This window comes from Macaca mulatta, chromosome 7, assembly GCF_049350105.2.
Source record: "Macaca mulatta isolate MMU2019108-1 chromosome 7, T2T-MMU8v2.0, whole genome shotgun sequence".
Classification (NCBI taxonomy): Eukaryota; Metazoa; Chordata; class Mammalia; order Primates; family Cercopithecidae; genus Macaca; species Macaca mulatta.
In genome coordinates, this window is record NC_133412.1 from 49,985,018 (window position 1) to 49,998,562 (window position 13,545).

Below are 13,545 nucleotides of genomic sequence, written 5' to 3' on the forward strand. Positions count from 1 at the left end.
ATTTTTTTTCCTGAATACTTTTTATCGCAGTTGGTGGAATCCATGGATGAGGGCCGACTATAAGCCTCTGTAAGTGTTAGCTATTGTTATTATTCTCTTCCTCTCTCTAAGGGGTTCCCCAGCCCTGGATCTGCCCTACCCTGCCTTGCGAAGGCCCCACAGCTTGCTTACCTCAGCAACTCACAGCGGAAGTGTGACAAACGTTCATAGGCAAATGTCAGGTCAGATGTCAACTTGTTGCTCCACAGCCTTTCGGCAACAGCCCCTGCTCTGGGCCTGGAGGAAAGGGGGCATGTGCCAGATTGGGCTCTGTATTCCCTGCAAAGGTGCTGGACATCCATAGGCTGCTACCTCTTGTCTAAGTGCCCTGGACTAGCTCAGGCCAAAGGAAGTGATCAATACTTTGTTATGAGCTACAGTCAGGTTAGATGGCTCCCAGAAAGTTCTAGGGCTCAGCTACACCTTCATTAAAATGTCGGTAGCAATCCCACTCTCTTCCTCTCTCAAAGATACGGGAATAAGAATAAACCTTAAAGGCATCATTAACCACAATGACAGTGACAGCAGCAGATGTCCTTAAAATGTAAACTCTGCACAACCAACCACACTTGGTAAGGCTGCAGTGAAAAGAGCAGAGGGAAGCCTTATTACAGGAATCATGGATGCTTGTGCTGGATCCTGAGCAAGTCACCGATGTTCTCCAGGCCTCATTATCTCTCTGGGAAGTGAGGTTAACAATCCCTATCCCACACACCTAATGGGTGGCTGGAGGGATATAGATGGAAGTCATGTGGAGAGTGAATATTGCACACAAATCTTCAGAAGGCTCGTTGTACGGCCTGCTCTCTCTCAGGCCTGAAAGGAGGGTACTAGTCCAGAGGTGGCTAGATGGGATTGGGTCTGTAAGGGAGAACCCCTGCTCTCAGGTCCAACCCTCCACCTTCCCCCGAAAACCCTTACCAGAGCCTGGGGACCAGGTTTGTGTTGTCCACATATTCTCCCCACATACAAGCCTCTCCACCAATCACGAGAGCCTTCTGCTCAGGGGTACCTGAGGGAAAACAAGCAACAACAGTCTGGTGATGGTGGGTAACTCTAGGGTCCCTCTCAACTACCTTCACAATGTGGCCCTCACCCCAGCTAAGTTGTTTCATTTACTAATCGGAAATGTCTGGCCCAGACCTTCCTGCCTCCCATCCTGTGCCCCAGCCCAGCCTCCTCTGGTCAGCAAGGAGAGCTCTCTGCTTTCACCTTCAAATGCCAGGGGTTCCACTATGTAGAAATCCTTCCAGTCAGGGCCGTAGGATATACGGTTCAGGTACCAGGGGGCGGAGAGAAGGGCCCGGAAGCCGGCCTTGGTGACCAGTTCCAGCTCCTTCATATAGTTCACTGGAATCTCTTCTCGCCACACCTGTATGATTGTGTCTGGCCGAATCTGTTATAAAAGGTCAAATGGCAGTAAGGACACAAAGCTGAGGAGATTCCTGGGCCTTATTCATACACAGGCAACGTGGGACAACAGGTGTGTGCTCCCTCTGTTCCCCAGCAGCAAAGTATGTCTCTGTGACTCCTGACCATTGAGCTCACACCTCAGGACAGAGGCCAAGGAACCCAGGGCCCCAAAAGGCCTCCCTGCAGCTCCCCTCTCTGTCCCTCTGCAACCTCCCTGTCCACACAGTAATACCAGCTGTGAGCTGAGGGCGGCAAGCAGGGGGACCCCGGAGCTGCCATGTCCAAAAGTCTCCAGATGATTCTGGGAATGGGACAAGGCTCCTGAAGAGTCCTTGCATGTGACAGGAGTGGGATCTTACTGATCAACAATAAAGGAGAAGGTAGCCTTGGTCCCACAGACCCAGAAGACCCTAATCTATGATTTAGGAAGAAAAATCCAGCCTATCCAAGTAACCTAGCAGCAGAAATAGGTTTTTTTTTTGGGATGGAGTCTTGCTCTGTCACCCAAGCTGGAGTGCAATGGCATGATCTCCGCTCACTGCAAGCTCTGCCTCCTGGGTTCACGCCATTCTCCTGCCTCAGCCTCCCGAGTAGCCGGGACTACAGGCGCCCGCCACCACGCCCGGCTAATTTTTTGTATTTTTTTTAGTAGAGACGGGGTTTCACCATGTTAGCCAGGATGGTCTCGATCTCCTGACCTCGTGATCCGCCCACCTCAGCCTCCCAAAGTGGTGGGATTATAGGCGTGAGCCACCACACCCGGCCCAGAAATAGTTCTTAATCAGGTTTGTAGTGAGGGAAGATAGAAACTCTGACACATAAACCCAGGGCTCATACCACAGCGGCCTTTGGTTTTTTTGAGACAGGGTCTCACTCTGTTGCCCAGGAGTGGAGTGCAGTGGCACATCTGGGCTCACAGCAACCTGTGCCTCCTGGGCTCAAGCAGTACCCCCACCTCAGCCTCCTGATTTTTGTATTTTTTGTAGAGACGAGGGTTTCGTTATGTCGGCCAGGCTGGTCTTGAACTCCTAGGCTCAAGCAATCCACCTGCCTTGGCCTACCAAAGTGCTTGGATTACAGGCGTGAGCCACTGCACCCAGCACTCTGTGGCCTTTCTAGAGAGAAAAGGAGAGTGCTCTGACCATTAAAGCCCAATCCAAACCAGGAGGTTCAGTCTCTGTAGAGGCAGGGAGGAGCTGGGGAGACCAGAGGGAGGCACCGCTGGTGGCTTCTTCTCTTCTCTGCCCCGGCTCACCTTTACTTTATTATCAAACACCTCCTGCCACACCACATAGCCCTTGCCATAAGAAGAGACGATGTCCAGCAGCCTGGAGAGGAGAGGAGTGTCTCGTAAGTGTCTGCTTAGCTCAGACGGGCTCTAGACTGTTTGTGCCAGTGCTCTAGGGGTTGAGCCTGGCCAGGGGCCTATTCCTCATTAAGCAGTGTCTTTCCCCAGGGTGGGAAACTGACCACTCCAAACCTGAAAGGATGGGAAAAAGGACAAGGGAACCCTGCAGGGGCCAGACAGTGGCCAAGCAGGGCCTGACTCCGGTATGGAAAGGGAGGACCCCACAGGAGGACCCCCAAGGGACCCCACCCGCCCTCCTTCCCTTCTCACGTCTGGATGTAGAAGGACTCCAACTGCTTGAAGTCCTCACCGAAGCCTTTCTTCCTCATAAAGTCTTGGATATCTGGGTTGGACTTCCTGAATCCCAAGAGAAAATGAAGATTAATATTTCAACATCCTGAAAGCCTAATGCCTGGGGATTAGTCACCTGGCCCCCTATAACTTCCTTTTTTCACCTGAAAAATCAAATAAGCAAGGATCTCAGAAGCCCTACATGTAGAAAGTGTGGCCAGGCAAAGTTATGTGAAGCAGGTGAGCTGTTGACACAGGCTGAGAAAGGCTGAGTCTGGACCGGAAGAGTTTTAAGTTCAAACTCCGAAAGAGAAAACATGTTAATCCTCTCCGGACTGCAACATGAGGATCCAAGGTCTTAACTTAAGAGCTCCAGCACACTGGATTCCGGCTTTCTCATCTGCTCTTCCAATTGGATGACAAGTCTTGCTGTCTATTACCTGCTGCAGATCCCTTGCGTTACAACGTCCACATTTTGCTCACATTGTTCTCCTTCTGGAATATTCTCCCTTGCTCACATCTCCAAAAAGCCAAATCATTTCCCCAGATTCAGCTCTGGTGCCCCCTTCTCAAAGAAGCCCCTTAGCCTCTTTTGAGCTCACCAGAACCAAGGTTTGGACTTTACAACTGAATACTAATTAGACACTGTCATCTATTAGTCTTGAATTCTGTGTCTTGACTCTTCAACCAGACAATTTTAAGCCTTCATAAACAGGGATTATTTTTCTCTATCCTGAACTTTTCTAACACAATTCTGTGTCCAGGGCTGGTTTTTCTATCAATACCTCAAGGATATGAGAGTAGGAAGGAAGAGGTTCACAGTGAACGCCTTGCCCAAATCAGGTAGGATCTCTACGTAGATGGGCAGAGGAAGGCCTAAGACCTGAGCAATGTGAGTCCATACAGACCACTGAGAGCAGCAGCTGAGCTAAGTGGCCCCTCGGGGGCTAACCTCTATTCTGAGTAAGCAACTGATCAGGCCACAAAGGGAAGATCAAAGGGCTCATACCAGCAGGTGAAATCAACCTCATCTCCTCCAAGATGAAGATAAAAATCTGGGAAGACAGAGCTGATCTCCAAGAAGAATGTGCTCATGAACTCATAGGTATTGTTGAGACTGGGATTCACTGGTCCAAAGGTGCCAGAGGGCTCAGACCCAGAGTAGCAAGGAGTCAGTAATCCAGGGATACCTAAGCCAACAGAAAACCCCATACGAGTGTCACAAATACATAAACCCCCAAGCACAGTCCTACACGTAAGGACACAAGTCACACAAAGTAAGACAAGTGTATTCATAAACATCACACACATTTAGGTAGGCACACTCAGGCACTCACAGACACTGGTAGTCACCACCATTTAGTCGCAGTAAAAAGATACAAATATATCCACAATCATAGACAGGCAGAGGCTGAGTTTCAGCCAGACAACTGTCAGTGCACACACTCTTGCCTTGACACACTGCTTCTAGCAGGCACCACCCTTGCTCCCAAGGCTGCTCTCCTCACAGGCCTTTAGGCTGAGGGAGAGTCTAATCCAGCCAAACTGGCAAAATCTTTCTTCTCTATCTCCTCCTGCAGGTGGGGTCAACCATCACCCAGAATCTTTTTACATTTCCTAAGGAGTATCTCCCTTGGCCCAGAGACTACTTCCTGCTGCTGAGGTCACAAGATGTCTTCAGGGTTTTGTTGTTGTTGTTTGTTTGTTTTTGAGACAGAGTCTTGCTCTGTCACCCAGGCTGAAGTGCAGTGGCACGATCTTGGCTCACCGCAACTTCTGCCTCCTGGGTTCAAGCGATTCTCCTGCCTCAGCCTCCTGAGTAGCTGGGATTACAGGCGCCTGTCCCCACAACTGGCTAATTTTTGTAATTTTAGTAGAGATGGAGTTTCACCATGTTGGCCAGGCTGGTTTTGAACTCCTCACCTCAGGCGATCCACCCGCCTTGGCCTCCCAAAGTGATAGGATTACAGGCATGAGCTACCACGCCTGGCCAGTATCTTCAGTTTTCTATCAGGCCAGTAGCCCTTTTCAACCGTCATTTAACCTGCGTTGGGGACTCACACTGGAGGGCGGAGGGTATACAGAAGAAAGGGAGCAGGGGTAGTAACTGACTCTGACCTCTGCAGGCTGCCCTTGGGCTTCTTTCTTTCAGATTCTACCCTGGTGGTCAGATTCCTCAGCATCCACTCGAGGCAAAACTACCTGCAATGGCATCTGAGAAAAATGTGCCCTTACATAGTCTAACAGTACATATTTTAATAGTAAGAAGTGGCTTCCACTGCCCAAAGTGAGTTCTTCCTATCTAAATTCCCAGGTGGAAGAAGTCGATGGAAAACATTCTTCCAAGGACCAAGGCTGGAATATGCCACTTCCATGAGCCATTGCCCTGAAGCTTCACTCTGAGCATAATGAGCAGAGTCCCTCTGGCCGCAGACATCATTCTTACCTGGTCCCCAAGACAAAGTGTGGCCAGGAGTGTCAAACTCTGCAAGCACACGGATACCCCGGAGCCGTGCGTATTCAATGACCTCCTTCACATCCTGTGCTGTGTAAATGTGGGTGACAGGGTTGTAGGACCCCTGAAAGGCACAAGACACCCTTCAGGTTCACATTTCCTGAAAGCTAGCAGAGTAGAAGATACTCAAAATGCCCACAAGACTCCCCAGACATCAGAAAACCTGCCCATAGCCTTTTGGTATCAGGGACTGTCTTCAAAAAACTTGATCATAATTTCCTAGAAGTTATCACATCTATTTTATCTGAGTATCATAATGCCAGTGAGATAATCATGGTAGGTATTAATATTATGTCCATTTAACAGAATATAAATAAATAGAAAGGGAATAAGGCCAGAAGAGATTCTCTCCTGAAGGTCACAAGGAAAATTATTGGCAAAGTTTTGGACTTGAACTCAAGTCTTCTGACTCCAAATCCAGTGTCCTTCCCCTATATTGGTCTAAAACCGACTGGTTAGGATGAGAGACCCTGTTCTTGCCAGGAGGGCCACAGCCAGATTCAGACACTGACCCATAAACTTGGTCTGAGTGAAATGGGGACATACCTTTCTCATGAGCTCTGGAAAAGTGAAGCTCTCATATGGGAAGGAAGGATCATCTACCAGATGCCAGTGGAACACGTTCAATTTATTGTACGCCATGACATCCTGTAGGTTAAAGTGCACACTGTGAACCCATCACAGTCTCTCCCGTTTCAGCCTCAAACTTGCAATGTTGGGCAGGCTCTCAGGCCGCTCCACATACCCCTACAGGCTTGACCTGCCTCAGCTCTCAATTAAGTGTCTATGGGGTCTATCAAACCTTCCCATCAGGGAGGGATGGCATGGAGGGAAGGCCCCGCACACTTCTACTCTTCCCAGAACACATCCAAAGATGGATGATAGAAGTGGTCTTTCCTCTTTTTGAAATAAATTCTGGCCACATTAAGAGGAGGGCTGCAGCTACTGTGGTACCCTGGAATCTTCCAAAAGCCTGAAGAGCAACACTTCCTCTTGCCATTTGTGTTGTCTGACTGATGTTAATCCCAACTGTGAGACCTCCTGGGAACTTAGTAGTCTCTTAACTCATAATCTCAGAGGCCAAGGCTGGCAGATGTGTTGCCTCCTTTGGTTCCGTCACAGGAGCAAAGGAAAAGGCAGACACAGGAACTGGATCGGGCACTGTCAGATAAGACTGCACATTAAAACTCAAGAGAGTCAGGAACCTCCTAGGTAAGGCTTTTTTTTTTTTTTTTTTGAGACATAGTCTTGCTCTGTCACCCAGACTGGAGTGCAGTGACGCAATCTCAGCTCACTGTAACCTCCACCTCCCAGGTTCAAGGGCTTCTCGTGCCTCAGCCTCCTTCCTTCCTTCATTCATTTTATTATTTATTTTTGGGACAGGGTCTCTGTTGTCCAGGCTGGACGGCAGTGGTGCAATCACAGTTCATGTATCCTTGATCTCCCCAGGCTCAGGTGACCCTCCCACTGCAGCCTCCTGAGTAGTTGGGTTTGCGCCAACTACAGGTTTGCGCCATCATGCCTGGCTAATTTTTTGTATTTTCAGTAGAGATGGGGTTTCACCGTGTTGGTCACGCCAGTCTCGAACTCCTGAGCTCAGGCAATCTACCCGCCTTGGCCTCCCAGAGTGCTAAGATTACAGGTGTGAGCCACTGCACCCGGCCCAGAGGTAAGGCTTTGAACATTTCTCTCCTATGACCTTCTCCTAACTAAAGTTAGCTCTGCTGGCCAGGTGTGGTAACTCATGCCTGTAATCCTACCACTCTGGGAGGCCAAGGTGGGCAGATTGCTTGAGCCCAGGAGTTCAAGACCAGCCTGGGCAACACGATGAAACCCCAGCTCTACAAAAAAAAAAAAAAAAAAATTGAGACCCTTTCTCAAAAACAAATAAATAAAGTTAGTTCTGCCAATGAAGCCAATTCCCCTAAACATTTGTATCCCTGGAAACAGCCTGAGCATTGATCTACGGTAGCCTGTAAGGTAGATTTAAGTCACTCTTTATTTTTTGAGTCTTGGAGCAGCTCATCTTCTACATTTTTCCCAGGAGCTCATAGAGTTACACACATTCTCTCTTTTTTTTTTTTTGAGACGGCGTCTCACTCTTTCACCCAGGCTGGAGTGCAGTGGCGTGATCTCCAACCACTGCAACCTCTACCTCTCGGGTTCAAGCGATTCTCCTGCCTCAGTCTCTCAGGTAGCTGGGATTACAAGCATGCGCCACCATGTCCAGCTAATTTTTGTATTTTTAGTAGAGACGGAGTTTCACCATGTTGGCCAGGCCGGCCTCGAACTTCTGACCTCAGGTGATCCGCCCACCTCGGCCTGCCAAAGTGTTGGGATTACAGGCGTGAGCCACCACGCCCAGTCCATACATTCTCTCTCTAACTCTTTAAGAATTTGGAACTTGGTCTGTCCGTTGCTCCATCACCCCAGAACTCTTAAGTGTGAAGAAGGCCTTCAGGCCTGGGTACCAGTGTGTCCAGGATGCTAGAGAGTGGTAGGTAATGGCGAGATGTATCCAACAGCAAGCCCCGGTGAGGAAAGCGGGGAAAGTCCTCGATCTCAGTCTTGTTGATAAAGAACTGTGCAGAACAAACATTGAACATGTCAGATTCAAAGGAAGCTTACTACAGGGGCACAGGGAGATGAAGATACCTCTCCCAGGATTCTTAAAAAGCCAATCTTTGACTGTTCTCAGGGTCACTGTCTCCCCAAATGCCCCCCACCTCTATAAATGACCATGAGCAGCCACCTTCCCATAGAGCAATTGTCCAACGCCGGCCTAAAACAACTGTCCCATACACCACTCAGCCTAAAAATTCTGGATTTTCCTGTTAACACAGTTTATTTTCTTCAAAGCAGTGTGGCCCCAAGGTCTAAATGATGACTAAATGACTAAATGATGACTCAAGGGAACCAAATTACAGTGATTCCAAACAGTACCAAACCAGTTTTCCACCCACATCTCCTCTTCCATTTCTACTGGGGCTATCTCAAGTCACCAGGATCCTAAGGCAAAACAAGATTTTTCTAGGATTCTCAACATTGGGATCAAACCCCGGAGATGAAAAAGGAGCCCTTTTTGAGGGTCCACACTTACTGTGCCCTCAGCAGATTTCCAAACAAGCTGGCTAAAAGTCTCCAGACCTAGGAAGAAGTAGAGAGGCAGAGTAAAGACTCAGGGAGTGGAGAAAGAGGTGTATCTATTTGGAAGGTTCTCAATGTAGCAGAGTGTAACGTTTGGGTACACAGTGAAAATGGATGTAGTGTAGGCTTGACAATTTTTAACACCGATGAAAAGGGGATATTAGGAAGCCAGTATCCATCTTTACTCTGTATTTCATTTTGGGAGATGTCAGAGTAAGGGTTTTAGTGCCCCTTCTTACAACACACTAACTTTCAAAACCCACAAACCTCTCATCTATATTTCCTGTGCCTTGACAAGAATATTGAGAAGAGAGGCCAAGACATATACTCATAAGGACAGACACAGGGACAAGACAGCCTGTAAGGCTTTCCATAGTTAACCCCTATCAGGAGCTGACAGAGCTGAGAAAAGGGGTCCCAGAATAAATTGTGAGAAAGTGATCATAAGCTTGGGTTTCCAAGGAGCCTGGGTTCATGGCTGGACCTAGAAAATAAAAAAAAAATCATCCACTCTTCCTCTTCAGAGACTGAGAAGAGACCCAGCTATAGGGAGCTGAGGTGTGGTGGACAGCAACTGCCTCAGAAGGACTCCCCTAGTCCACTGACACTGTCTCCTAGAGTCTAGCAAGGCCCACACACAGGTATGTTGAATCCAGAGCATTGTATGTTCTCAACAGCTGGGGACCCTCTTCTGGAAACACTGCAGAAACCCCATGAAAAATTATCAGAGTCCCCAATTTCAAAGTGAAAGAATCCATGAGACTTCAGCAGTCACTCAGCACCTAGTTTGAGCAGACTGCTAGTGTACTGTTTTGGCTTCTCCCCACTCTGACTCTGACACCCAGCATTCTGGAGTCCGAGGTCCTCCCTTACTATCGGCACCTGCACCAAAGTTACAAGAGGGCAGGAAGGGGAGGCAGCATGCTGTTGTTCCAAGCATAGAAGTGGGGAAAGGGAAGGAAGACAAACCAAAGCAAGGTGTGGAATTCCGAGAGAATTTCCCTCATCATTCACCAGCAGAGGGTTTACCAAAAGTGGAAGAGGTACTTGGCTAAGTCTGTATCTAAGCACCAAATACCTTCTCAGTAAACCCAGAGGAAGGGCAAGGGCTGACAGTTTAGCCAGTAAACTCATTTTCTCCAGAAATAATGTAGTTCTAAATATTTCACTACTATTTATCTTTTCTCTTGCATGTATCTATTTCTTTTGTTATAGTTTTCCTTTTAAAAAATACCTTTCCAATTACATGTCTTTAGCAAGAGCTGGACGGGCAATGTCTGTGGTAGCATCATTCCCCCTGTCCCCCAGCTACCTGTCCCCTGCTGGCACCTAGAGCATCAGCCTGCAGACTCTCACACTGCTTCCCAGAGTCCCTGACTAGGGCAGCAGCAGCAGCTGCTGATGCTGCACAGGGTAAAACCTGTCAACCTCCAGGGACAGCTCCACAGAGATGGGAAAACACGCCAACTGTTCCCATAAAGAAAGCTTCCTGGCTGGGCGAGGTGGCACACACCTGTAATCCCAGAACTTTGGGAGGCCGAGATGGGTGGATCACTTGAACTCAGGAGTTCAAAACTAGCCTGGGTAATATGGTGAAATCCCATCTCTACTAAAAATATAAGAATTAGCTAGGCATGGTGGCAGGCACTTATAATCCCACTACTTGGGAGGCTAAAGAGGGAAGATTGCTTAAGCCTAGGAGGCAGAGGTTGCAGTGAGCAGGGACTGGGCTACTGAACTCCACCAACACCAACCTTCCCACATCATCCTTTCTCTCTCTCTTTTAATTTGTTACCTCGGAGAGCTCCCCAGACAGTCTCAGAGAGGAGTAAACACTGGTCATCATTTATGGTCAGGGTATCTGAAATGACAGAAATGAACTCATTTAGTTGGTTAAGGTTTTCTATTCTCAGATTATAGACCAGATATTCTATAAATCATTGGATTAAAAAAAAAAAAAACAGTAAGACCATATATTTTAAAAAATCTTTCAATGAGGAGATGTCCCCAGAGCAAGATAGCTATAGGATGGGCTGGTCTGGGGCCAGAGCGGGAGGGTGGTCACCACAGTGATTCTGTAGACCCTGCATGATGACGTACAGCAAGAGTCAGGCTGGAGCGGAGTTCTGTGCAAAGCACCACCTACCTCATGGGTCAGTTTCCACAGCAGAAAGATGAAGGAAGTCTTCTCCTGGCAAAGGGAACAGGGATGCCTGCAGGGGGGAGTGCAGCATGCAATGCTCCCAATGCCTTTGTAATCACCCTCCTTTCCCTTTCCTCTGTGCTTCAGCTACTTCCTCCAAGAATGTGAGGAAGAAGCCAAAACTCAGATGTTCACTTTGGAGACTGAGAAGTCCCCAAATGCTGCTCAGGGAAGACAGGAGGCGGTCACTGGACTAATGACTTAACTTCATCTCAGTATAAGTGACCAGAACCCCTTGTTTCCCCAATGAATGGTCTATTAGAGAAAACTAGCAAAGTATACACTTTCCTAAAATAGAAATGTATTCTGTCCAGCAGGTAGGTGTCCTGTGGGACTCAGTGAAGAGCCAGTGCAATGTTCCACAGCCAACCTTTAGCACTGGTTCAGTTTCTGCATAGGAAAAACTCATCTTCCATGGCTCTCAGCACTTGGTGACCCTCGGTCCCCATGGTCAAGGGAGACTCCAGGCCGAGCATCAGCAGTTTAGGCCAGGCCATCCAGAGTTACAGCTTCAGACAAGTGCTTGCTCTTCTAAGACAGGGAACAGGATGATACTTACAATTCTCTACCGACTCCAAAGTAGGAAGCTGGTTACATCCAGGTGTGACTACAGAGACAACCAACACATTCTTCTCAGGTGTATGCCGTTTTCCTGGGAAGACAGGGTAAGCTTGGTGTGGCCAACCTGCCATTAGAAGCAACAAGCAAAACCAAGGCCCTAGCTCTAGTACCCCAGCTCATACGCCTGTGGTAAAGGGAGGACATGGCATTTACTCTTGGTGTAGGTACTGCCTGATCATCTGTTCAGCTGTTTCATTCTGGTTGTGCCCCTCTTCTCCTCAGTAGCCACCCTGACCCATGTCTGAATGCTCTGGGTGACAGCTCTTCTTAACCAGGGCTCTATACTTCTGGCTGCCCTTGGCCTGTACCAAACAAACAATTCCATGACCTCAACAACTGCTTCCGACTGAGAGGCAGCTCTAGAGCATGCTACTCTCAGTGTGGTCTACAGATTAGCTGCCAATTTGCAAACTGTGTTACTGGTTGGTCACTATATAGAAAACTTACATGAAGCCTGAATGGAAATCAATTATGTCAGAGTGAACACAGTGTCTAGTTCTAACATTTTTTCATACAAGATTTTCCATCTCGCTCTGTTGCCCAGGCTGGAGTGCAGTGGCCGGATCTCAGTTTACTACAAGCTCCGCCTCCCGGGTTTACGCCATTCTCCTGCCTCAACCTACAGGCGCCCGCCACCTCGCCCAGCTAGTTTTTTGTATTTTTTAGTAGAGACGGGGTTTCACCGTGTTAGCCAGGATGGTCTCGATCTCCTGACCTTGTGATCCGCCCGTCTCCGCCTCCCAAAGTGCTGGAATTACAGGCTTGAGCCACTGCGCCCAGCCAAGATTTTCTCGAAGAAGAGATCAGTTTTACATTCTGGTACATATGCTTCTTATCTCATTGCAGATTGGCATATTAAGTAGTACTGCTCTTGAGGGCTCCAGATGAAGGGTTTCCAGTTTTGCAAAAGCCTAGGAGCTAATGGAGTAGATGACAGAAGGATCTCACATGCAGAGGAGGCCTGAAATGATGCAACTGATACCTCAGAGAAGGTCAGGGTCACCAGTCCATCTTGCTTCCTTCCTTCCTCTTCCCAAACAGGTTCTCTGTCCAAGGTAGATTTTGCCCTAACAGTGAACGGTCATCCAGTATGAGCCAACGTAGTACCTAATATAGCTTTAGAGACCCTTGCCTATGCAGAAAAAATGCCAAGCCAAATATGAATACACTGTCTCTTCTCACCCTCCTACTGGTTCTTCCCTGTGATTTTCAGGATGGCTCTGATGTTATAGCCCCAAGCCTTAACTTAATGAACCCCTCTCTATTCTATTCTTTCCTGGAGAAACATTCATCCCACTGGCAACACAACATCCATGACTTTTTATGGCACTACAATGTCAGAGATAGGATGGCCTGGCAGAAGGCAACGAGAGAGAATTCAGAACCAAAATGGAATCTCAAACATTACCCATCTCCAGGCAGAGGGAATCCAAGCACTCAGATCATCTCAAGGAAGCCTGCTCAGACCTCTTGAGCACTACCACATGGCTGTATCTCAGCTCTTAGGTCTGCCAAGAAGCAAGCCAATAAGGGGTTCTTTCTTACCATCATGAATAAACACATTCTTTCCTTTATCAGTAAATACCGTGGATCCCCACACCAATACCTGCCTCCATTCTGCAAAGAGGAGGGAATCTGAAGCAACTCTGGGCCAGGTCAATTCACAACTCCATTCTCAAACCCTAAAATTACATTGTTACAACACAAAGGACAAGCAGACCTTCAAGGCGAAGACCACACTCAAGGCAGAGTCTGTAGGGCCATCCAAGCAGACAGGCTACAAACCCATCTCCACAGGAGACTCTACAGGGAGACCAATGAGGACTTAACCTAGGAGCAAGGGTGAGGAAAAACTATACCCCATCCTCTGCCTTCTTGTCCCCACTCCCAACCCCACGACATCATGGAGCCCCAATATCATTGTGTGGAGAGCTCATTGCATATCTACCCAGGCAGCCATCCAAAAGA

General features: G+C 48.2%; 1 protein-coding gene across 2 annotated transcripts in view; it reads right to left on the reverse strand.

Annotated features, from left to right (window-relative positions):
* HEXA (hexosaminidase subunit alpha) overlaps nt 1–13,545 on the reverse strand; it is a 36,159-nt gene that overhangs the window by 4,018 nt on the left and 18,596 nt on the right. The window contains exons 2-13 of one of the 2 annotated variants that reach the window (XM_077937817.1): nt 11,516–11,641; nt 10,549–10,614; nt 8,707–8,753; nt 8,078–8,188; nt 6,153–6,254; nt 5,538–5,670; nt 4,101–4,281; nt 3,071–3,157; nt 2,708–2,780; nt 1,252–1,435; nt 961–1,051; nt 172–276 (exon numbers count right to left, since the gene is read on the reverse strand). In XM_077937817.1, coding sequence (XP_077793943.1) covers nt 172–276; nt 961–1,051; nt 1,252–1,435; nt 2,708–2,780; nt 3,071–3,157; nt 4,101–4,281; nt 5,538–5,670; nt 6,153–6,254; nt 8,078–8,188; nt 8,707–8,753; nt 10,549–10,614; nt 11,516–11,641 — 1,306 coding nt within the window. 2 annotated transcript variants of the gene reach the window in all.